At 29.6% G+C, this 25,876-nt stretch overlaps 2 protein-coding genes and 1 long non-coding RNA gene across 3 annotated transcripts; 2 read left to right on the top strand and 1 right to left on the bottom strand.

Moving 5' to 3' along the window:
* The first annotated feature begins 2,185 nt into the window (after positions 1–2,185).
* Positions 2,186–7,983, top strand: LOC115723042 (endoglucanase 25-like). Its single transcript, XM_030652447.2, has 6 exons — positions 2,186–2,879; positions 2,985–3,304; positions 4,766–5,248; positions 6,371–6,509; positions 6,610–6,806; positions 7,519–7,983. Exons 1-6 carry the CDS (start codon positions 2,498–2,500, stop codon positions 7,903–7,905), a joined length of 1,908 nt encoding a protein of 635 aa, XP_030508307.2. The 5' UTR covers positions 2,186–2,497; the 3' UTR covers positions 7,906–7,983.
* LOC115723052 (glycolipid transfer protein 3-like) lies at positions 7,959–10,581 on the bottom strand. The gene is made up of 6 exons (XM_061106511.1): positions 10,301–10,581; positions 10,136–10,191; positions 9,731–9,861; positions 8,861–8,996; positions 8,605–8,760; positions 7,959–8,226 (listed from the first exon to the last, which is right to left on the bottom strand). Exons 1-6 carry the CDS (start codon positions 10,494–10,496, stop codon positions 8,191–8,193), a joined length of 711 nt encoding a protein of 236 aa, XP_060962494.1. The 5' UTR covers positions 10,497–10,581; the 3' UTR covers positions 7,959–8,190.
* Positions 10,582–13,428: 2,847 nt separating this feature from the next.
* LOC133031764 (uncharacterized) lies at positions 13,429–14,502 on the top strand. The gene is made up of 2 exons (XR_009684841.1): positions 13,429–13,869; positions 13,967–14,502. It is a non-coding gene; the product is annotated as an uncharacterized LOC133031764 (long non-coding RNA).
* Positions 14,503–25,876: the final 11,374 nt, after the last annotated feature.

Here is a 25,876-nt window from a genome sequence, read left to right on the forward strand (position 1 = left end):
CAAACCCGATCAAAATGTTCAGTCCTAGTAGGTGGAGTAAGTGAAGAAAGGGTCTCACATGTACTATATAAGTGCTTTTGGGAGGAAAACCCTTTTCACTTTTTACATTTCACTTCTCTCATTAGAATTTGTTATTTGAAGAAGCTCTTCCTTCTCTCTAGAGGGTCGAACTTATCAAGCACCATTCTCCTGAGATTTTTGCATTATTTTGACGATCCAAGCTTCCCACATTCTTCCTCAATGGTTTCTTGTAGTGGGTAAGCTTTTGATTCCTGCTATTTCACTTGATTTAGTTGATTTATGAATACATGAGCATTAAACATCCTTTGATTCTTACATTAGATTATTATCCTTTTAGTATTTTGATCTGCATGATAGCCTTAGGATATGTAATATGTAATTTCTAGACGAAAAAGATCTGAATCTGACCTTCATTGTGATTCTTGGCTCTTTGAGTTGCGAAAAACACAAAGAACATGTTTGAGTTCTTGCAAAAACACATGTTTGGGTCGTACAAGTCTTGGGCGACCAATGAGGTCTTGTTTAAGACCTGGCCGGCCAAGGATGGTTGTCAAAGGGTCTGGACGACCAAGGGGATGTACTCCAAAGGCTGGGCAGCCTATGCCTGAAACATGGGTTCTTAGGCGGCCTCTAGACTAGGTCATGGGGTCTGGCTGGCCACTAAGGCTTGGAACCCTGGCCAGCCAAAGCTAAGGCTCCAAGGGGGTAGCCAGTTTCTTTCCCTCTATTGACCTCGACTAGGGTCTCGTGACGGCCTTAGAGGCATATACAGCTGTAGTCTTATGTGTGGTTCCTTTTGGGAACTCTGTATAAGGCTTGATAATGAGTCCATTATAGTCAATTGTATAACTTAGGACTTACTATGTGTCTTAGTAAGTGTACTTAAACTGTACTTGGTCGGTAATTGACCTTGTACATTATGATTTACCTAGAAGGTACCCTTAGGTACTGTTGACTAGAATATGTTTGTAGCTTTTTCAGGTTGCTCACCTCCCCTTATCTCTTCTATGCAGGTGGCATTGGGTGTTGGATAGGGGAGGTGACAGCTGCGCGTAGATCCCTTATTTGTTTTGTAATTATGGCCAGAACAAAGTAGACTTGTCGTAGAGCGCCTCCATATGACCCGCCAGGGTGGCTACAAAGGGTAGAGTCAGGATCGTGGAGGAGGCTTCTCAGTCCCATGTTGATGTTGATCCAGAGATTGACCAGGGGGCTGAAAGTCCTGATGCTGAGTCTGATCTTGAGGAGGCTGCACATGTTAGGGAAGAGGAGGTACATGACTTGTACTGTCCTCTCCGACTGTCCCTTGGGTCGTTACGATGCCAATGGCGATTCGTTGAACAGGCTTGGTGAACCTTCAATGTGAGGCCTAGATCATGTCTTGGAGTAGTCTTTTGAGCCTAAGATACTGGAAGCGAGATCATAGGGAGACAGTTGGGTCTCTCCTGCTTTTACCCTTTTTGACGAGGCTTTTAGCAAGATACTTGCTAGTGGATTAGTGAGGAGTGTCCGTTGTGAGATACCCTGTAGAGATTACCGGGCACACCGGCTTCCCCTAGGTTGGTTGGCCTTGTCAGAGTGTCATATTGAGCATGGGGCGGTATTGCCACTTCATCCATACTTCCGAGATATTGTTGCAACTCTGAGATGTGTCCGACATAAATCACCCCGAAAAGCATCAAGTTTGTCTTATATGGGAGCTAGGTTGGCCTCAACCTACTCCCTATGAGATCGGATATTTTTTTATTTGAAGTCTGCTCCGAAACAGAATAGAATTGGGTACTTCTACTTCAGTCAGATCAGTCACCAATGGTTGGGTGATACTAATAGTGCAGTCATGTTAAAAGTTGGTGGGTACGCCAAGAAGTACTTTATTGCTTATGGCGTTCGGAGGATTGGACACTACGAGTTCCGACGAGTCTCGTTCTTCAAATGCTCTATGCCCACCTTACAAATGAAGAATATAGCAAATCACATTCTGTCTTTCTCGGTGGAGCAGAGAAACATACTCCGTTTGCCAACTTCCTAGAAGTATGGTTTGTATTGTGAAAGACACCCTCCCGTACTAATCTGTCCATATATTTATTGGTATGATAGCGCGGTATACATGTAAAGTTTTGGCAGTACTTTTTTATTTAAAAAAATATATATATATTTTGGCAGTACTTTGAACTAAGACAATTTATATTTGTTTTTGGTCTCTCTATCTCTTTAAATAATAATAAGAAGTTAGAGCATAATAAGCGACAAACAACATAGCATTGGGATCACAGTTAAAAGGGACGGCTTCTATACAATTATATGTGAATTCAATTATTTTCTTTGACCATTACCCTATATATAAAATATATTTTTATATTATATACCTCCTTTGATATAATCAAAACTTTTGTTCTTATTATTTCTTCATATGGATAATGAAGTACTATATACTACATTTACGTTAGCCATAACACTTATTTACAACAACAAATAAATGTCGTCTGGATCAGTTAACACAGAAAGACACCCTGTTGAGTTCATTCACTCTACATCCGAAGCCGGTAGTACTCTACTCCCCTCTTCTAATCGATGGAACTCGATAGAGCTCGATTATTTCACCTTTTTTCCACCATCTCTTTCCACATACAATTCACTTCCCTCAAGATTCTCTAAATCAATTCGATTTAATCTTTTTATCGCTGACAAAAAATTATTCAAACATTTTCTTTACATATCCACATTACTTATTTTTCTCATCATTTCCCTTATCTTGCTCACACACTTTCTTCCCCTAAAAAACCGTCACCATCGGCCTTCGAATAAGAATCTCACACTCGCACTCAACCAAGCTCTCACTTTTTTCGATGCTCAAAAGTGTAATTTCTTTTCTTTTCTCTCTTTTTTTAAGAAAATTTTTGGTGATGAATAATTTTTTAAAAAATAATATATGAGATAATTTTTCTTATTTTTATTATTGACAGCTGGGCTGTACCCGAAGAACAATCAGGTGAAATTTCGAGGAGATTCGGGGTTGGAAGATGGGAAATTTGGTGGGAGAGAAAGTGATGAGGATGTTGTGGGTGGATTTTATGATTCAGGGAACAACATAAAGTTTAGTTTTCCTACAGCTTATACTATAACATTGTTGAGTTGGAGTGTGATTGAATATCACCAAAAATATAGTGAGATAGGTGAGGTTGATCATGTTAAGGACATCATCAAATGGGGTACTCATTATTTGCTCAAGCTTTTCGTTTCTCCTTCCAATGATTCAACTTCAGATGCCAGATTGTATACCCAGGCAAGCCTAATTAAGATTGAATTCTCTCATCTTTTTAGTTTTTTCAATCATAATTGTTTTGTGTGTTTAGATTTTAGATTTCAAATTAAATTTAACTAAGAATTACTAAAAGGCTAATTAGGATTTTTGCCCTATAAACTTTGACAAGTACCAAATTATGCCTCTTAAACTTTTAAGGTCGCTAAAAATACCCCTGAATTATTGAGATTGTTGTATTTAATGACTTTTTTCTAATTTTAGTAAAAAAGTCTAACATGGATGAAAGTTTAGGGAGCATAATTTAGTACTTGTCAAAGTTCGAGGGACATATATAGATTTATAGTAGATATCAAAGTCTGGGAAGCATGATTTAGTATATAAACAATCACTGAAATAGTATATAAAATTGAATACAATTAGACAAAAATCCTTAAATCTAACAATCTCAATAGTTCATGGAACATTTTTAACGACCTTAAAAGTTCTGGGGCATAATTTAGTACATGTCAAAATTTAGGGACAAAAATCCTAATTAACCTTATTAAAAAATACCAGTGATATGTCCAGCTGGTGGCATATCATTGCAACAATCTAATCTCTTATCTATTTTATGATATTGGTGTATGCTCAATTTAAGTATACATCAATATTAGTAACTAGTTTGCTTTTTCATTTTTTTTAATAAGAAATCACCATAAAAAATTGATTTAGCTAGTTTATTCAAAAACGTACGTACACTAAATTTAAGATTTAGTACTTAGAGTTACAATTGATAACATTTTGTGTCTAAGAAAATAAATATTAGTCACTTTTTTTTTTCTCTCACGGTATTGTTTTTCACTAAATATATTTGGAAAAAAAAATTACAAAATAGATTAAAAATTTTAAAAACATTATAAAAATACATCAACACCAATTTTTTTTTTTTTTTTACATTTTAAACTTTTTTATTTACAAAATTACATCTTCAATAAAAATAATAAATTATTTTTTTAGTTGTTTTATAGTAATTGTAATTGATTTATAAGTATCGCGAGGTTGATTTTTTTGTTGTTTTTTTAGTTATTTTCTTAATTTTTGCTGAGTATAGTATATTTTTGTAATTTTAAAAATCTATAAGTGTATTTTTGAAAATAAAACTTTAAGCTGTAAAATTACAAATAAAACATAAGAAAATGATATTTTTAAAAATTCTCCTATTTTCAGTCCACACAATTGAAAATTTTGTATAGTAGTTAAAAATTAAATACATTACTTTAAAAGAGATATATAGTGTAATTTTTTTTTTTTTTGAAATGGATGTAATTTTCTCATTAAATGTTATAGTAGTTTAGTTTGGTATTGGAATAATATAACTGGAATATCATTGTACATATATGTGATAAAATTTTTAATTTTTATTAATTTAAACCTCTTCACTACACCGTATAGTAACTACACACACTTGTCCGTAGACTTAGCCTTTAATATAATGAAATTCAGGTTGGGACAGCAGGAAACGACACGAAAACACCAAACGACATGAACTGCTGGGAAAGACCAGAAGACATGGATTACAAGAGACCGGTTTCTTATTGCGATATTTCAAAGGCATCAGATCTAGCTGGAGAAATGGTGGCGGCCCTATCAGCAGCATCATTAGTGTTCAAACAAGAGGAGGTGGTCTACTCAGAAAAATTGGTCCAAACAGCTGAGAAGTTGTTTGAATTAATATTGGAGAGTACCACTAAAAAGGACGATGAATATTGTAGTGGAATAGAGGCAAGGAAATTCTATAACTCATCTGGATATTTAGATGAGCTTGTATGGGCTTCCACTTGGCTGTTCTTTGCTACTGGCAACACTTCTCATCTTCAATATGCCACACAAATGTTTACTTCTGTAACAAGTAATAATAATGATGATGATCACACCACTTCTGACCAAGGCTTCTTCTATTGGAACAACAAGCTTATTGCTTCTGCAGTACGTACTTCTCTCTCTCTCTTCTTACCAAGGCTTTTTCTGTACTGTTATGATGATGATGATGATTATTCCAATATTGGTACATTCTAATTAGGGGTGTAAATCCATCTAACCCAACCGATCAATCTAATCGATTGCAAAACATTGAATATTCAATTGTGATCGGATCAGATTGAATATTATTTTTAAATATCCAATTCGATTGGATTGAATGTTGAATATTGTGTTTAATATTCAATAAAAATAATTAATATTTTTATTTAGTGTGACAGTCAGTAGTTCCGTGATCCGTAAGGGGAAATACCGGGTAAGCTGTGCAATCCCACATCGCCTGGTGAAAGTCAAGTGGGATGATTCTGAGACTGTGTAGGTATGAGATTACACAGTTGAAGAGAGCTTAAATGAATTGATTGGTACCTATATCAACAAGGTGCATCTTGTTTTTGGGTAGCCCACCACGAAAAAACTCCACAGTTAAGCGTGCTTGACTTGGTGCATCTTGTTTATAAGAGTCATTCATTCCGTGGATGTAAGGACCCAATGAAGACTTGAAATGGGGACATTACATTTAGTTTAGATAATTAAATTTTAGTAAAAATATATATGTATATAAAAATTAAAATTAAAATTTTACATTTTTTTTGATTGGATGAATTTAGTCCAATCCTTGGATTTATAATATTTTTTTTTTGGATTTGATCCGGTAAAAAAAAATACTAGGTCTAAAATATTGGATAAATCAAGGAAAATCCAATAAATATATATATGAAATACATCCAATGCATAAAACCGATCAAATTGATCGATCGTATGATTGAATTGATCGGATGAGATTGAATGATAAAATTTAACATCCAATATATAATTGGATTGGATCTAAATATGTTTAAAAATATTGGATGTAGTACAATAAACATCCCTAATTTTAATATTAGTTTTCACATATTATGATTTAATAAATAATATGAAAAATTATTACCAATTATAAAAAATACTAAATTGGTATGATATTCGACATTTAAGTACCAAATAGCAATGCACATTATTTCTTAATTATATCGTTAACATCATGACTTGTACATATAGATAATTTATATATTGAAAATAATAATATATTGTTAGGTTTTGCTAAGTCGTCTCCAAATGTTTAATGATCTTGGCTTTCCATACGAAGATGCAATGAGTGAGTCAACAACTATGATAAACTCCCTAATGTGCTCTTATGTTTTGGCTCCAAACTTCAACACCACTTTTACCCCAGGTATTTATATATATATGTACACAACACATATCATGAGCGTTTTAATTTATTAGTCATCATAATCATCAGTGCTTTATTAAGAGTTATTATATATATATAGGTGGATTATTGGTGCAAAGAGTAGAAGATGGGGCATCACTACTGGAATTGGCTGCAACAGCCTCTTTCCTGAGCAAGTTGTACAGTGACTATCTCCAGGCTATAAGAAGGTCTGGTGGAAAGTGTAGTAGTAGTACTACTACTACTCATCATCAAAGCTTCTCCACTCAAATGCTTACCAATTTCTCCAAATCTCAGGTTTAACTTCCAATTATATGCATATTACTAGGTGTTTTTAATCATTCATTTTTAGAAATTTGTATTATTATTACAAAGGAGACCCTTATACATTTTTAGAAAATTTTAATAATTTAGAATATTAAAATCAAGATATAAATTAATAGCTTTTTATAATAATTATGCTTATTTTGATATTTATAAAAACGTGCAAATTATAATTGAATCCAACATTATAAAAATTTTTTACTTTTAGTTATAACAAAATTTGTGACTAAAGATATAAAAGTTATAGTTATTTATAAATTATCATTATTGTGTTATGATTAAAAAATTTGTAGCTAAAAGTATTAGTCACAAAAATTACGATTTGTCAATGACATTTTACAGTTAAATATTATGTTTTAGTTATAAGTAACTTTTTGTTGTGACTAAAAATTACAAAAAAAAATATATATTTTCACTAAAAAGTTATCACTAAAACCACAATTCTTTTAGTATGATTTCGGCATGTTAAGTTATTTATGAAATTTCTTAAAAATTTGTGTTGGTCCCTTAAATTATAAAAGTTAAATATGTACATAAAAAGATATTATTATAGCAAAGTTGGTTGTCCACACTAGTATAGGATAGACTTATAATTTACAAAAGGTTAAAAATTGATAAATTTATTAACCTTATATGTTATATATTTTAACGGGAAATTTTGTTTTTTCATTGAAATTAATATTAGGTGAATTACATACTGGGAGATAACCCAATGAAGATGAGTTACATGGTAGGATTTGGTGGGAAGTATCCAACACAAGTTCACCATAGGAGTGCCTCCATTCCATGGGACGGGCACCGTTACACATGTGAGGATGGGTACAAATGGCTAAACTCTAAGGACCCGAACCCTAATATTTTGGTCGGGGCAATGGTGGCCGGACCAGACCAAACCGACGAGTTCTTAGACCAAAGGGACAAGCCATGGTTCACCCAACCCACTATTTCAAGCAATGCTGGCTTGGTTGCTGCTCTCATTGCTCTCCATGACCCTCCTCTTACTTCAACCCATTCCTCTAGCCCTAACATGGGATTAGACATTTTAGGTCTTTTTAAAAATATCAAATTATAATTATTTAATTACATAGTTAACGAGAAAAAATATGTTATTTTTAACTTTAGATATCATGAAATGAAGGAAATTTATTATTGATCAAAATTTTACATTGTAGTCTTCCAAAATAAATAAACGGATAACATGTAATTTTTGGTTATTCGATCAGTAGAGAAAAGAGTACAATAATATTCTCTCTTCTTTTCAATTGAATTTTCATGGTGCATGTATATATGCTTTATATATAAATATATATAACAAAAAACTTTTGTTTTTTTTTTCTTTGTGCTATACATTAATTAGCTAGGTAGACTTGAGTCGATCCACTCCATGCGCTCTCTGAAAAAATAAGTAATAATATTGTAAAAACGAAATAATATCGAAAAGAACTGTAAATTTATTATTATTTAAAACATATATATAGGAGTAATTTATTGTATAAATATTTTACTCTCAATTGTATCTAAGTTTAATTTTTAACGGTAATAAGTTATATTTTGAAACTCTGTAGATACATAACCGTTAAATGTTAAGTCATTATTGACGTGTCATTTTTTTTATTAATATACTTAAACTAATTTTTTTATTTAATATTTTTTTAAACTAATAAATTTAAATATTTATTTATAATTGGAGTTAAAATTAAATATTTATAGCGTAAATTATTTTATTTTCATTTATATATATTAATTGGACTAGTATATATTTATTACGTACCAAGGTAGAATGAATGTGTTGTAAAAGCGGCTTAAGTAGAGAAACGAAAGTGTCCAATTCCTGTGTGACTCTAAGGGAGTCTTCTGGGTTTTCATCATTAATTTCCATTACTGCCTTTAAGAAAGTTTTGTGACCAGGCACTAATTTTAACGCTACCTGCAATAAATTGTATATATTATTTAATTAATCTTAATATGCAAAACTAATCATATATATATAATTATTTTGTGAATATAATTAATAGTGTAATATTTACTTTAACGGCTGTTGAGGAAATCCAACCATGCCATGGCTTCAAGGTAATGTTGTAAGCATCCTCCACTATTTGATTCATATTCTCATCACAAAATGTTGAGTACTTTTGTAATAATTCCACACTAAAATCCAACGATCTGACATTATATATATATATATATATATATATAACAGGAAAATCATTTTAATTCTTATTAGTTTCTTAATTAAATAAACATTGATTAATAACCAAATGCATTATGCAAATGATGTAATTACATACATATATAATTATTATATATAAATACAAGAAAAAATATTAAATAAGTCCCCGTCAAGATGAAGAGTGTTATATTCCATTTCTGTGGGAGTCTCATTTAATATTTGGGAACAATAAATAATTCCGTTGCCGATCATTCTTTATTTAGATTGGAAATTCCAAACTCACTACAAAAAACTGCTACTTTTAGTAACAATTTTTTAATTAGTCACAATATAATTTTTTGTGACTAAATATAATTTTTAGTCACAACAAAATGTTGCTTGTGACTAAAATAGTTACAAGTTGTCACTAATTTAGTTTTAGTCACAATACTTATTGTGACTAAAAATACATTTATTCATAATAAATTGTAATTTTTGTGACTAATACTTTTAGCCGCAGACTTTTTAGTTATAACATAAAAATGATAATTTATAATTAGTTACAATTTTTTTAGTTTTGGTCACAAGTTTTATTGTAACTAAAATTAAGTAAGATTAGTGACTCCTTATAAGAGTGATAAGTGACATCACATTATATATACATTTAGCATTACCCTACTCATAAATATGCATGTGTAAACTGCAATATAGAAATATATATAAATGTTTAATTACAATATAATGCTACCTAGTAAGCCAGAGCAATGCTCTAGTACAGCTGTTAGGTTTCTTTGCATTTCCTTGAGCAACTTCTTTCTTCAAAATCTCAACCAAATTGGAATATGTTGAAGAATCAGTCTCATGAACCATTTCCAGTCTCTACATATATATTCCATATTAATTATATGCATGTTAATTACACATATATATAATTGAAAATATAACATAAATAATGAAAAAAAACATCATAATTAAATATATATTTAACATTATTCATATATATACAAAACATAACCAACAAACATACTTAGCAATCATTGGATTAATTAATTAGACAGAACAAAAACATGCAAAGAAATCAAAACCCCATTTGATTAATTGGAAAATTTATAGTATATATATATTTATATATATACATAAATGTAATTCTTACCTGAATATTCTGATGAATATCTTGTCTCAAGACAGCCATTGTTGGACCGATTTTATCTACACAATAAGCTTGATTTATCAGTACAATACATTTGCTTATTAATTTCATACTATCATCATCATATAAAATATACACATATATAAAATTAAAGATGAGAATATTAACCAAGAAGAAGAAGAAGAAGATTGCAGAGAGAAATAAAAAGGTGAAAGGGGATTTTGTCTTCAATATGATCATCATCATCATGAGTAGTAGTACTTGTTCTAAGATTAGCTAATGACATAGAAAGCTCTTCAATGGCTGATCTTATCTCTGATTTTTTCTTCAATGACATCATAGCTTCCATCTCTCTTTTCATCATGAGACTCCAAAACACTTGTATATATATAAATATATTTATATGTCAAGAAACATTGCATATGTATTATTAATTTAAAATTAAAGTTGTTCCCTAACACAATTTTCATTTTTTTAATAAAAATTTTCTGCTCAATAGACATATATATAATAATTAATGTTTTAATTTATTAAGATTCTATGTTATCTTTTCAATGTCAAGGAAATTAAAATTCAGGAAAACCAGATGTGTTGACTTCTTTGCTCAATATATAGTTGATATTCGTTCATATAAATGAATTTAAAACCTCTTATAATCTAGTGGTTTGGCTTATTTGTCAAACTAAAAATTCAATCAACAATAAATAATTAAATAAACAATTAAAAGCAGCCATTATTTGTCAAATCGCAAGTTTCATTTTTTTCATTTATTTGGGTATAATGCTCTTATATAAATTCTTGCGCTTTTTTTTATATATTGAGAGAGGAGGATTCGGACTTGTTTTTGTGGAGAGAAATGTGAAACTATTAAATTATATTTATGATGATAATTATACTTCATTTGTGGAGCTATCATAAATCAATTCAAGTAGTTATTTTTATTTTCTATTTTCATTCTCTAATTTGGGTATTGTTAGATAGTTTGGTATTGATAATGTGAGAACATAACATCATATATATATATAAGATGTATGATCTACGTATCTCATTGTCAATTAATTTTGAGAGATAGAATTACAATATAATTGTGAGCCAAAAAGATTCGTCATAAGCCAAAAGTGTCGCTTAACTAATTATGATCGAGCTATCTTTGGTGAGCAAAAAACAGTCACCATTTTGAAGAGATGTTAAAGATTCTCATATTAATTAATTTTTTTTTTTGTTTCTGAAATGGACATTGATTTTGTTTAGGGTGTGTTTGTAAGTAATCATGTAATTACTAGGGTAGTAATTACATAATCGATTACTACACTGTACATTTTAAAATACAAGGTGTGTTTAAATATGAAGTACTGTAATTATATATAAATTATTAATATCATGTTTGGTATAATAGTTAGTAATTACATATTTTAGTTGTTAATATTTGGAATGAAAAGTTTTAGTAATTACACAGTGTAATTACATTTAATTTTCTAAGCGATGTCATAAGAATTGCACAACTTATTAATTACCTGGTTTTCCTTCTTGTGGATCATGGGTCTTTGACTGCCGCAATCACCTCCTTATTACAAGGTTCAGTGTCCTCGTCGACCACAGTTCCGGCTAAGTTTAAACTTTGATATACCATTTGTAATATTTATTAAAGTAAAAATGCCATAAATGTTATTGCTTTTATTAGAAAATAGTTTGCAAAGTTTGTGTGCCTAGTTTAAAACAAACGTCTATATTTAAAGTAATGCAAAAGAAACTACAAAGACAACATATGTTTAATAAATCAAAATAAATTTCAAAAGACCACACATAATTACATGATATCTCATGTTGTCTAACTCGCCACTAAACATTTAAAATATTATTTCTTGCACATGGAAAACATAAGGAGTGAGCTACAAAAGGCCAATAAGAAAAATAGTTGATCTCACTCCTTGTCCATTAATGTGTTTGAATTATATGAATAGTACTTGTTATTATGGCTTGTTGAGAAATTATGATATGTCAATAGCTTGTGTATTGTTGTTTAACCATGTCCTAGCTAGGTATTTGAACGCAGTGACAGAGCTAGCCGGAGGGTGCCATACCCTCTCCTCCCAAATATTTTTAAAATTGTATGTAAAAAATAATTAAAAAATAAAAATAATTTTATATAATTTTACATGCATTGACCCCTTTATAAATTTCGGTTTAGGTGAATATTGATGACACATAGTGATATAGTAAGTAGAGTTGTATATTGTAAAGATGTATTGGCTATTGGTACGTACTGCATTTTGAGTATGAACGGATACACACCCTGCATGTAATTAATAAGGATGTTAGAGTATATATGTGCTGCCTCATTAGGTTTGATGATCAATTAATGAATTTGGCTATATTATGTATATTGTGATATATGTGTTGTGTTTTTTCCTTAAGATCGAATTCATTTAATTTCATTAACATCTTGACGTACGCTTACTCTCTCACAGACTCATTCATTACACTCATTTTGGTATATATGATGTCTTTAATTAGCTTGAAAATTAGGAGCTTCTTAATTATTGATGTTTTATTCCCAAATATTTGATATATTCTCATTCAAATATTGCAATTATATATAATGTAACTTTAAATATTATATATTAATTATTAATTTTAAGTTATTATTTATGGTATTAATTTTAATTTTAAGTTATTATTATTTATGATATTTACATATCTTTATATATTAAAAGTGCCTATCTAACGGCAATTTTTGGTTTAACGATTCTTGGTTTAACGATTATTTTTTTTTATTTAGTCTTAACGATTAACTTAACAGACTGTTAACGTTAAACGTTAACAAATAAATAAACCCAATAATTAAACCCAAAAAATTAAACAATTTTTTTTTTAAATTAAAAAAAATATCTTACCCACATATCTCTCCAACAAATCCTACAATTAAACTAACATAGCATACGTGTATAAAGATATCTTTTCAATATATATATATATATTACATAGTAAAAAAAAAAAAATCCTTTGTACTAGGAAATATTTAAATTAAACTAATCAAGTCTGCTAGGTTTCTTAAAATTTTAACGATTCTTGCTTTAACGATTTTTTTTTTTTATTTAGCCTTAACGATTAACTTAACAGACTGTTAACGTTAAACGTTAACAAATAAATAAACCCAATAATTAAACCCAAAAAATTAAACAATTTTTTTTTAAATTAAAAAAAATATCTTACCCACATATCTCTCCAACAAATCCTACAATTAAACTAACATAGCATACGTGTATAATGATATCTTTTCAATATATATTACATAGTAAAAAAAAAATCCTTTGTACTAGGAAATATTTAAATTAAACTAATCAAGTCTGCTAGGTTTCTTAAAATTTTAAACAATGTAAAAATAGTCATTAATTTTGAAAAACAAAATTAAGAAAACATAATTTCAATAATTATAAATTTGTAACGATTCCTTTATTTTGAAAAGTTAATTACGTGAAGTTAATGGAAGTGTTAACTTAAAAGAAAAACAAAATCTATTTCTTTAGCCCTAACCGATTTACTAAAATCATGGGATCCAGTGAAAAATAAGAGTTTAATTAGTCAACTCCAACGATTAATTAAGAAGCTTCTCATTCGCAAAAATTTTGAGAAAGATTAATTAGTCACATTTTGAAGTCTTAGGGTTGCATAGTTCGTGAGATTGAACCCATCTATCCACCTGAAAATCAGATTCATGAGTTTGCCATATTTGGAATGTAAGTATATAACATAAACATATATTATATATCATGTCTATATATACTTATGGTTAATTACTACTTCTTTTTCATGTTCTAATATGTATATATATAGTTTGAGGAGTAAAAGAAGATGATGTATTTGGATGTGGATATCCAATAAGTGTTCGAAAACATAGATCATCTATTAATTTGACATGGAAGATGGGTACTTCTACGCTATATATGATGGATTGCTTCTGTGAGAAAACATGGAGCCACTCACTACTCCAGTTCAAGCTCGGATATTGCCAACAATGCCCTGATACTCGGGTCAAATGGCGGTGCCATCGATGAATGTGATGGTTGCCATAAGGCCTACAGTTACGCTGGAGAATGTGGTTTTAGGACTTGTTTGGCTTGCAATAAGAAAGGTCTCATCAAATGCCATTTCTGCTCTAGGGTTTCCCTGCAAAAGCCAATTGAAGGAGGTCTGAGCGCCGCCGCGCCGGAGATGGTAGGGGTGCCGTACGACAAAAAAAATTACCAATTGGTGCTCTGTTAATTTGGTAACTTGAAGTATTTATTATTATTATTATTAATAATAGTCAATTATTTATTCTTATAATTCAACATTTTAATTTATATTTATTAATTATTTAATTTTAATTATTTCTCATGTTTTATATATTTATAATTTTACTTTTCATTCCTACAATATTTATTTATTATTTTTGTAAAATTTTTTTTTCAAAAATTTTTTATTTATTATTTTATGCAAATTTTATATTCTTCTTCTTTAAAAATAATTTTTCTTCTAATTTAACATGTTAGTCATTCTTTTTTTTTTACTATTTTTTAATTTTATATAGGTTATTTATTTTAATTTCTAATATTACCAATTTTTTAGTATTATTAATAACAATATGTACATTTATATATACAATTATGGCTTTCCTGACAAATTTACTTTTATAAAACAAATCGTTTAAAAAATAATTTATAATTAATTACCGAATTCTTAAAAAAAAATTACTAAAACTTAAATAAAACTAATATTTACGTGGCATGCCACGTAACTTTCATCTAGTATATATATAAGTGGCATTGTTCAAATACTTTATAAATAAAATTCTTATCAAAAATTAAAATAATAATAGAGTGAAGAGTGCAAAGAGTACGTAGCTAGGGACGTGAGTTTCTGAACTTAACACTCCTCTACATATATTTAATTATACAATATATATATATGTATTATTTTGTATAGATATTTGTATTTATTTATTTATTAAGTGGTACTTATAATGATTGAGCTACATGATTCCTGTAAGGCGTCCTCTTCATTTTATGTTTACATGTTACATATATATATAGCATGATCAGTTTGTTGGTTGTTAGTCTGTCATCATGCACTTATAAATATATATATAAATTTATATAAAATGCAAAATCCTTCCTAAAATAAACGTATATACAATAATGTAATTAAGAAACTCATATATTTATATAAGTTGAATAGAATCTCAATTTTATAATGTTATATCAAGATCTCATTCGTGAACCTCAAGATTTGCACAGCCCACCATTATTGCATATTTTTAATTTCTTCTTTTTCTTCTTCAGCTTTTTTTTGGAGGATGAAAATGTAGTTTTTTTTTTTATTAATTATATATTTATCAATTTTATGTCCAGGCCAGCTGTTATAAAAGCCACATGTTATAAAATGTAATTACATACATTACAAATTAAGTGATGTTGCCTAGCTATATATAGTTTTTTTATTATTATTATATATTTATGCATATATAAATTTACCTAATCAATGAAAACATGAGAGAAAATGATATACCTCATTTTATATTAGATTTGGTATAAAAAATAATTTTGTAATTTATTTAAATTAATTTTTAATATTGTGCTCCAATAAACAATTATAAAAATCAATATAAAATTTAATATTTAATTAATGTTTCTATCAAAAATATAAAAATTGATAATTTTATTATATATGTAAAATAATAAAAAATAGATGTAAAAAGTTTATAATTGAATGCAATAATTAAATTTAATAATAAAATATTAAAATTACTATAAAAGTAAATATAAAAGTAACACATTTATTACATTTATTGTGATATAAATTTTAATTTGAATCAATTTTGACATACTATATATTATAACAAATATTTTACAAAATAAATTATATTTTAATATAAATCATTAATTTACGTACATTTCCATTAAAAATACTCTTAACATGTAATATAAAAAATTAAGTGACAGTATATTTGGGGTTCGTTTTTATGGCAGAAGTTTTCACTCTCTTGGTGTAACTATTTTGGACAATAGTTAGTGGAATCCTTCAAATCGAGATCTCATGGTCCAGGTGTTTATTAGAGTATTATATATTAATTATCTTTAACTATTATGTTTTCTTTTTTTTAAAAAAAATATTCAGTTAAATGAGACAAAGTGATCCATTACATTACATGAAGATGACATTTTTATCTTTTTAATATATATATAACATAATTAATATATGTGTCATTTGTAATATTTTTATTTTTTAATTTTTTTAATCATAAAATAAAAATAAAAAAAAAATTATTTTTGAAAAACAAAAGAGCGTGACCATTTTTGTTTTTCAATTTTAAAACAAAAAAAAATTGTGTGTTTTGTAAAGTATATTTTTATTTTTTTTTATTTTATTTAAGTCGGCTCTAGGTCTGGGATCGAATTTGAGTTCGGGTCAGAGGTCGGGTTCAGCGCCAGGGCCGTGGAGGAATTTGGCTCCGGGTCTGGTCGGAATCCAAAAATATTGATTAAGAAAAAAAATTGTTTAAGAAAATATTGAAACTGATGATTTTTTTTTTAAAATTTTGATTCTTAATTAAAAATTGAAAAATAAAAATAATTTTATAGAATATGTTTTTGAAAAATATTTTTACTTTTCTAATTTTTTAAAAAAGTGTTACCAAACGCTACCCTAATAACTCGTTTCCAATAAAAACAAAGAAAGCCCTTATAATACTTTTAACTAAAAGAATAATAAGTTGTTAGTTGTGAAGTATCAAATTAAAGAGTGCGAAAAATGTTAGATTATGATCCCAAATGACAATTGTGAAATTAAATCTATTAATTATAATTATTAACCAAAAAGCTTTTAATAAAAATTAAATAATGACAATGCTAGAATAAAAAAAAATTGCAAAATAATTAACCACATTTAGAACAGTCCACAAAGTATGGAGTAAATTATAATTTGGGAATCTCCTATATGTGACACTATAAAAAATTTTAATTTTAGTCGACAAAAGTTGTGAGTAAAAGTAAAAAAATTACGATTAATTATAAATCACAAAAATCACAATACTATGTGTTTTTAAAAATCACAAAAATTACAATTTATTGTGACTAAAAGATCTATGACTAAAGGAATTAGTCACAAAAATCATAATTTATTGTGACTAAAAGTCACATTTAGTTATAAAAAATTTGTATTGTGATTAAAAGATTACCATTAAAAGTATTTTCTTTTTTTGTAGTGTGAGTATGAAAGTGGGTAACCATGTCACTAACCAATGACCCACACAAAAGTACTTTGAGCCATCCGAGAGCACCTCAACGATCCAATAAAAAAAAATAAAGTTATTTTCCCTCACAAAAGAAATCCTACTACAATAGGCATAACAAAATGGTATTGCAACACTACTATCAAAAAGACATAAGAAAGGAAAATAAATAACAAAAGACAATCACAACAGACCCAAAAGCATTATTGCTTGAAGCTCTGCCTATGGCTCGGTGACCAAATCTAACCACCCCATTTCTAACCGCCAATGTCAATTGTGCACTCATATTAATCCTCCCCGCCCTATCCTGCATGTTGAGAATTATGGGGTTCCATCTCAAAACCAATTGGCAATGAGTAGAGTAGCCCATATTCTTATATATGACTCAATTCTCTCTACCATTTATTCTATATGGGATAATGTCCACAACATTCTTCCTCAAGATGATGGCTATTTTTTGTTCATCGATCTTGAACCGTATCAGAGTGGACATGGTTACTATCTGTATAGGTGCGGATCGGATATGATCGCTTGCCCGCAAGGGATGTGGCTCTGATACCATGTTGAGTTGAGAATTATGGGGTTCCATCTCAAAACCAATTGGCAATGAGTGGAGTAGCCCATATTCTTATATATGACTCAATTCTCTACCATTTATTCTATGTGGGATAATGTCCACAACACTGTTGAATTGATACATTACAGAAGCCAAAGCATAGGGACGAGTGGGGCTCTTCTCTCTCAAAATAGCATCAAGCCCTCCCTATCAACACTTCGGTGCAACCCAACCATAGGTCGATGAAGTCCTAACCGAGGGAAAAAAAATTATAATTGGGAGTACTCCCTGTTGGGTTTTTGATAATTTTTTACTTTAGATGAATATTTTCTTTAACCTTGAGATGCAAATCAAATTTAATGTTTTGCTTGGTTGTATTTATGAGTAATTCCAATTTTTTTTAAATGTACTTCAAATATTGTCAGAAACATGTATTCTCATTAGTTTAATGAGCTTGTTTAGTATATAAGCGTGGTCGGCAAAATAATAATAATCATAATGTTTTAGCTTTAAGTTTAAAATAATAATTGAATGGTTAGTAGTAGATCAATAATAAGAGTACATGTTTAAGCTCAAAACAAAAAAAGAGTAGTACTAGTACATGTCCGGTTTATGTGGTGGCATACAAAAACTACATAATTATTTGGGAAAAAAACAAAAAAATACAAAAAAGGAAAAAAAATTACAAAAATACTTTGGGCCGGCCCATTAAACATTTATACAGTCCACATACAAATATTTACAAAAATACCACATGCACTAAGCCTTCAGCTGTACAGAGCGAACCATGAAGATGAAAATACGCGCTCGTTTCAAAACTGCAAAACAACCAAAATGAAACCAAAGCGAGAAAAATACAACTATTAATTCAATTGATCTGATTCAAATAAAACTGATGAAAAAGCACAATGACCACAACTATATTAAATTGAATTAAGTGTTGTGGTTTTTCAAGTTGATTTACAGTTGCATCATTATTTTATATTAGTTTAATTCAATTGTTTGCAAGAATTTATTTTGGAAATAAGAAAAGGAGAAAACACTTTGAGAAATAGTTAGTTTCTGAAATAAATTTAAACGTTTCTTAATAGTTTCATTTTAGTTTTATTATAGTTTATTAACAGCAATAAATATAAATTGTAAATAAACAAGTATACAAACTATAATAAAACTATAAAAAAACTAAAAACAAACTGACAAGCAGAAACAACTCTACGAATATAAACTACAAACATCTAAATCGAATTGTTACCTAAAAAAGAACAGCAAACAACTATACCTAATAATATTCCCAAAACACATCATACATAAACATATTAAACTATTAAAAAACTAGAAAAAAAAAACTAAAACCCACTGATTAGAGACACTAAAACAAAAACAAATGTTTCAAAATATCTAAAAAAAACTAGAAACACAAACAGAACATAAAACACAACAAAAATGGAACGAAAATAATAAGAAACAAACTAAAATGCCAAACCCAAGAACAAAATAAAATTGATTAAACAAAAATAAAGTCCTAAAAATCCAAAGAAAACCAAACGAAATTTTAAAATGAAAAACCTAAAATATCACAAACCAGAAAAAACCAAAACGATGAAATGGAAATACAAGAAAATGTTTAAAATGGGGGGAAACGAAAATGAAACTGAAAACCAACCTCTGTTCAAACTTCGGCAGAGGCACTAGCTTTTTCACTAGAAATTTCTTCAACCATTTGCTCCTCCACATTGAGCTTCGATTTCTTCTCTTCAACAATCGGACGTTTACCCTTTGCTTTGTTAGCCAAAGATTTCAAGCCCATTTTCGATTTTTTTTTTCTGAACTGGGGAAAGAGATGAGGATGAACTAGTGATGACCATTTTATAAAGAAATTTGAAACAAGAATAAACTGAGAGGGAAAAAAACTTGAGAAATCGTGGGTTGAGTGAGAGTTGAAATTTTTTGGAAGAACAAAAAATGAGAGAGAAAAAATCGTGATGAATAATGAGTAGTTATGCTTCAACAATGGAGGTTATTGATCTTCCAAACAAAAAAAAAACTGAAAGAAAATCCAAAATCAAATGAAAAGAAAAGGAAAAAAGAGAAAGAAGAGAGTGGAAGTTGATTGATGTGTGATAGAAAAGAAAAAAAGAGAAAGAAGATAGTGGAAGTTGATTGATGTGTGATGGGGATGACACATGTGTCTGTGCACGAGAATGGTGTGTAAGTGGTATTATTGTAATAAAATAAAGATGGTAAGTAAAAATGTTGATGTAGGCGTGTAGGAGTAAAACAGTAATAAAATGTGCAAAACAGATTTTTGGTGTAAAAATTTCTAATTATTTCTCTTTATAAATTAATAAAACCAAAATTTAAATTGTCTATACATCACAAAATACAAATCATTAAAAAGGTCAATGCTATAAAATAAAATACAATTTGACCTATGGCACAAAAGTAAACAAAAGGCATGATATATCTATTCTATATAAAGTGTCTATATAACCGAATTCTTGGTTTATGATAAATTCATGGGTGACTTTTTATTTATATTAAAAATAAAATAATTTATTATTAAAAATAAAATAACTTATGAGAAATTCATGGGTGACTTTTTATTTATATTAAAAATAAAATGATTTATTATTAAAAATAAAATAGTTTATGAGAAATTCATGGGGTCACTTTTTATTTATATATAATAAAATAAATCCCATTAAATCTAAAAAAATACGATTGAGTTTTTGCTGTTGTACATCTACGATTTTTCTCTTCTTCTTCTCTTCTTCTCTTCTTCTCTTCTAGAATTACCATTTTCCTATAAAAACACTCATTAAAAGAAAAAGTTATATTTTAGCACATACAGTGTAATTAAGAATCCATAAAATTTATAATTTCGTCTTTTGTTAAATAAAAATAATAACAACTTAAAGCATTATTATAATTATGCTGCTTTGTACATGCTGGGACAAAAAGGAATGCCAATCTTATTAATTTCTCCATGTTCTAGCTATTAATGCAAACCAGAAAAAGAAAAACATTTACTAAAACCCACCAAAACTTATCATAATTAAACCTGAGGCATTAGATGCAAAAAAAAAAAAAAAATCAGAGAGTACATTACAGCACTGTTTTTGATCACGTGCTCATAAATTAGAAGCACAATTAAATATATTAGCGAAATAGTAACATCCAAATTTCAGAGTTGATGAAAAATCTGCAACTGAATGAGGTAAAGACTACTACAATATTTACTTTATAAAACTTTTGTTTCAATATCTTACTATTATTAACACCATTTTGATTTGGATGTAAAAAAAATATTTTTGGATTGAGGCGGCAATAAAAATAACTGATATTGTCCAGAGTTTTTATAACATGTCATGTGACGCATGTCATAAAAAAATAGATTTATACAATCGCAATGAAAAAATTATATGTGACAAGCCATCATGCGGCCAGGAAGGATTTCCTACACCACGGTATATTACAAAAAATATATGATGTTATTGAAATTAAGTTAAAATAATAATAAAAAAAATACTAACAATCTTATTATGCATTTTACAGTGCTATAGCATATGTTGAACTTGATGACAATACAAAGAGCCTATCTGCTGTCATGTTCGCAGATATTGTGGAAAAAATATTTTCGTGTACTGCTGCCCAACTAATGAAATATACTGCAAAGGTGTAATTTTAAAAAAAAAATAAAATAGTTTTACATGCCTTTCATAAGTTGATTTTTTTTAATTAAATAAGCTATGCACACTATGTCTAATCATTTTAAATGAAAATACATCACGGTTTGCAGGAACCCGCTTTGTCGACACTACCATATTTAATTTATCAATGAAAAAATGGACAATCCAGACATATACGGACTCGGCTAGAATAAAAAGTGCAAAATACAAAAATTATACTATTGTCTCTATCGAAACAAATGAAGATTGAAATCCACCAATGACTATCATTAGTTTTCTTATCTACAATTTTTAGACAAATGCTATCTTCAATTATCAATAATTTAGAGATTGATTTTTAATTTTCTTTTTATCTTACACCCATTTAAATAATGTTTCTTTAAGTATTAGAACATCAATTTTTAATTTATTTTTGGATTAACTTAAGAACATATTTAAATCATCAAGCTTTTTTAAACATTAATATATTGCATTCGGTATTCATTTTTAATTGACAACATTATAAACTATAATATTTAGATACACATAATAATAATCTCACCTAATAACTAATAATATTTTTTCTTTAATTTTTAATTGTATCACTTTCAACTAACATAGAAAAAAACTAGCATAAAATTTAGTATACGTGCCTTGCACGTAGCTTTTTACTAGTATATTATAGTTAGTTAGTGATACTTACTCACCACTCCGATATATATACTTTGCATATATAGATTTAATTAAGTGTTGTTTTTGGTTAATCATTCCTACTAATTAAGTTGATTCTGGATATGCGTCTTTATATGTATACAAGTCATATTAGGATATATAATCATTGGATTTTCCAATCTAATATATATCATTCAAAATTAATAATAAAAAATATATATAAACATATTTATGAACTAGAAGTTAATCCACCACAAGAATATTATCTAGGATGGAATTATTGATAAAAAGATCGATAAGAAACTAATGAGAAAAGATTCGTTGATAATTGATGGATTTATAATTGTAAACTAGTCAACTTGTTAATAATCATTTGTGAATTGCATATAGATACATGTAATTCGTTCATATATATACTTAAGAATTTGTATGAAAATTAATATAATAATAAATAAGTGGAATGTATTCAATGTAATTGGAACTACTAATTAATTGTCATATATATAATTGTTCCCTAATAAGTAGGTTAGAAATGTGCACAATGTAAACATATGGAATAATATCTAATAGTTATTTAATTAATTACTTGTATTTATGTAACATTTTGTTATTATTAGTTCCCTTCACGACAAAAATGATTCCACACACAATTCACATCAATTCAGTCCATGAGACTAAAGAGACATTAAAAAAAATGGAACTATTCTTTATTCAACTAATATTTAACAATTAAAGCTCCGTAAGAATAATATTGTTTCAATTAAAGTGACAACACCATTCCACAATAATGCTCCACATTTCGTCAATAATATTAATAATAATAAGGATCTAATTCTACAATGGATAAAACTATACATTGTTTCTTTTCTTTTCACCCAAATTAACTTATGAGGATTGAAAAACTTTTGAGAGGTTTTGCAGAAATAGAGAAAGAAAACTCTGTTATTTGAGAAATGTAATGTTTTGTTTCAATATAAGTAAAAGCTGGGTTTATATACTCAGCAAGAAAGGTAAAACAGTAAGTCTAACTAATTAAGAATTAGTTACAATGGTAACAATCAAATTAATCTCTTAATTAACATAACTAACCACCTAATCCTAATAGTCCCCGTCAAGATGGAGTGTAAATATTAAACACACACATCTTGGATACAATGTTATTAAAATGTGAGGGAAGTAAGGCCTTGGTAAAAATGTCAGCTACATTTTGTTGAGATGAAACATGAAGTAACTTGAGAGTGTCTGGATTTTTTCCCGAATGAAGTGACAGTCGATCTCGACATGTTTAGTTCGTTCATGATAGACTGGATTTTCACTAATGTGTATGGCTGTTGTGTTGTCACAATAGAGAGAAGCAGGCCGGTTGAGGGAGATTCCAAAATCCTTGAGGAGAGCAATGATCCAAGTTACTTCGGAGGTTGCATTTGCCATGGCACGATACTCGGCTTCAGCTGAGGACCGAGAGACGACTTGCTATTTTTTTGGTTTCCAAGAGATAAGGGCCTGGCCAAGAAAGATACAATATCCAGAAATAGATCGACCTGTGTCTTGGCAAGCTCCCCAATCCGCATCTGCAAAAAAAGAGAGTTGAACATTCGAAGGTGATAAGCTTGTTTCAGCAAAGGCTGAAATGTTTGGACTTGTGTTAGAAGGGAAAAAGAGTCCTTGACTGGGGGTACGTTTAAGGTATTGGAGCACACGATGGGTGGCTTGAAGGTGAGGTACGCTTGGACATGTAAGAAATTGACTTAAATGATTGACGGCATAAGATATGTCTGGCCGTGTGATTGTTAAGTAGATGAGTTTGCCAATGAGGCTCCCATAAGTGGTAGGATCGGGTAAGAGGTTTCCCTTGTCCTTGCTAAGCTTGAGATTAGGTTCCATGGGAGTTGAAGCGGGCTTTGCTCCTAGGTAACCTGTGTCAGTTAGGAGTTGCAAGGTGAAGGGCCTTTGAGATATTGAGATTCCTTTATTGGTTCTTGCTATCTCCAAACCAAGAAAGAACCGAAGTGGTCCAATGTCCTTGAGGGAAAAATTTTTGTCCAAGAAGGATTTGAATTGAGTGATGGCAGCCTTGTTGTTGCTAGCGATGATGATGTCATCCACATATACGAGAATGGCAATTTGGAAAGTTGGAGTTCTTTTTATGAATAAGGAATTGTCAGAAAGAGATTGTTGGAAGCCTTCAGATTTTAAAGTGGTACTCAACTTTTTCGTACCATTGTCTAGAGGCTTGTTTGAGACCGTATATACTCTTGTTGAGTTTACACACACTGTTGGGAGGGGCTATATAAACAGGTGGGATTTTCATATACACTTCTTCATGGAGGTCACCATGGAGAAATGCATTGTTGATGTCAACTTGGTGGATATCCCAATTGTACATTGTAGCAAGTGCAAGAAAATTTTTGAGTGTGTTAAACTTAGCTACAGGAGCATAAGTTTGATCATAATCTATGCCTTGTTTTTGATTTAACCCTTTGGCTACAAGGCGAGCCTTAAAACGAATGGCTTCCCCTTGTTGATTGTATTTGACTTTGTAAACCCATTTACATCCAATGGCTTTGTGTCCATGGGGTAATTTGGTGACAATCCATGTATGATTTTTTTCTAAGGCCTCAGTTTCATCATCCATAGCCTTAAGCCAATGTTTGAATTGTGAAGCCTCGGAATAAGAGCGAGGTTCGACATGTGAATAGGCTGCAAGGACAGCAGCCTTGAATTGCGGACTGAGTTTGGTGTAGGAGATAAATTTTTCAATTGGAAAAGCTGTGGATGTTATATGGCAAACATAATCTTTTAAGTGTGTAGGTTTGATGATAGGTCTGCCACTTTTCGATTGTGGAAGTGGATTATTATCTGATGTAGTAATTTTTTTATTTTGATTACTGTCATCAGGTATGGGTTCTGCTGGTGTGGATTGTTCAGCAGGGATAGTGTTTAATAGTTGAGAATTAATAGGTGACAGTGTGATGTTTGGTTGTTCATCAGAGTTGGATTTTGTAGAGTTGTTGTCAACAGTAGGAGCTGTTTTAATGAGTGGAGCATTTGAGATGTTGCTCGATGTGTTATCAGCAACAGTAGGGGCTGTTGTCATGTTGGGGGCATCGAATATGACACCAGATGAAGGTTTAGCATGCTGAATTGCTGCTGGTGTGAGGGATAGACCAGAAATCTGGTTTTTTGTATTGATTACAGTTGTATACACCAGTTGGTGTTGTGTGTGTATTGACCCAAGATATGGGTTGAAATACAGGTAGACATGGATTTTAAAAAAAGTGTTGATGTTAGAATGAGAGATGTTGGCAGTGAGAGGAAAAATAGTCTCATAAAAAACGACATCTCGAGATTGGAAGATTTACTTTGTTTCAATATCAAGTAGATCATAGGCTTTCATACCTTGGGGGTAGCCAATAAAAATTGAAGCACGAATTCTAGGTGAAAATTTATGCCTAGTAGATGGTAGAGTAGAAGCATAGGCTAGGCATCCAAAACACCTTAGGTGTTCATAATGAGGGGGTTTTTTGTGAAGTGTCTCATATGAAGTGTTACCTTGAAGTAGATAGAAGGAGTTCTAT

This window comes from Cannabis sativa, chromosome X, assembly GCF_029168945.1.
Source record: "Cannabis sativa cultivar Pink pepper isolate KNU-18-1 chromosome X, ASM2916894v1, whole genome shotgun sequence".
NCBI classification, from domain to species: domain Eukaryota; kingdom Viridiplantae; phylum Streptophyta; class Magnoliopsida; order Rosales; family Cannabaceae; genus Cannabis; species Cannabis sativa.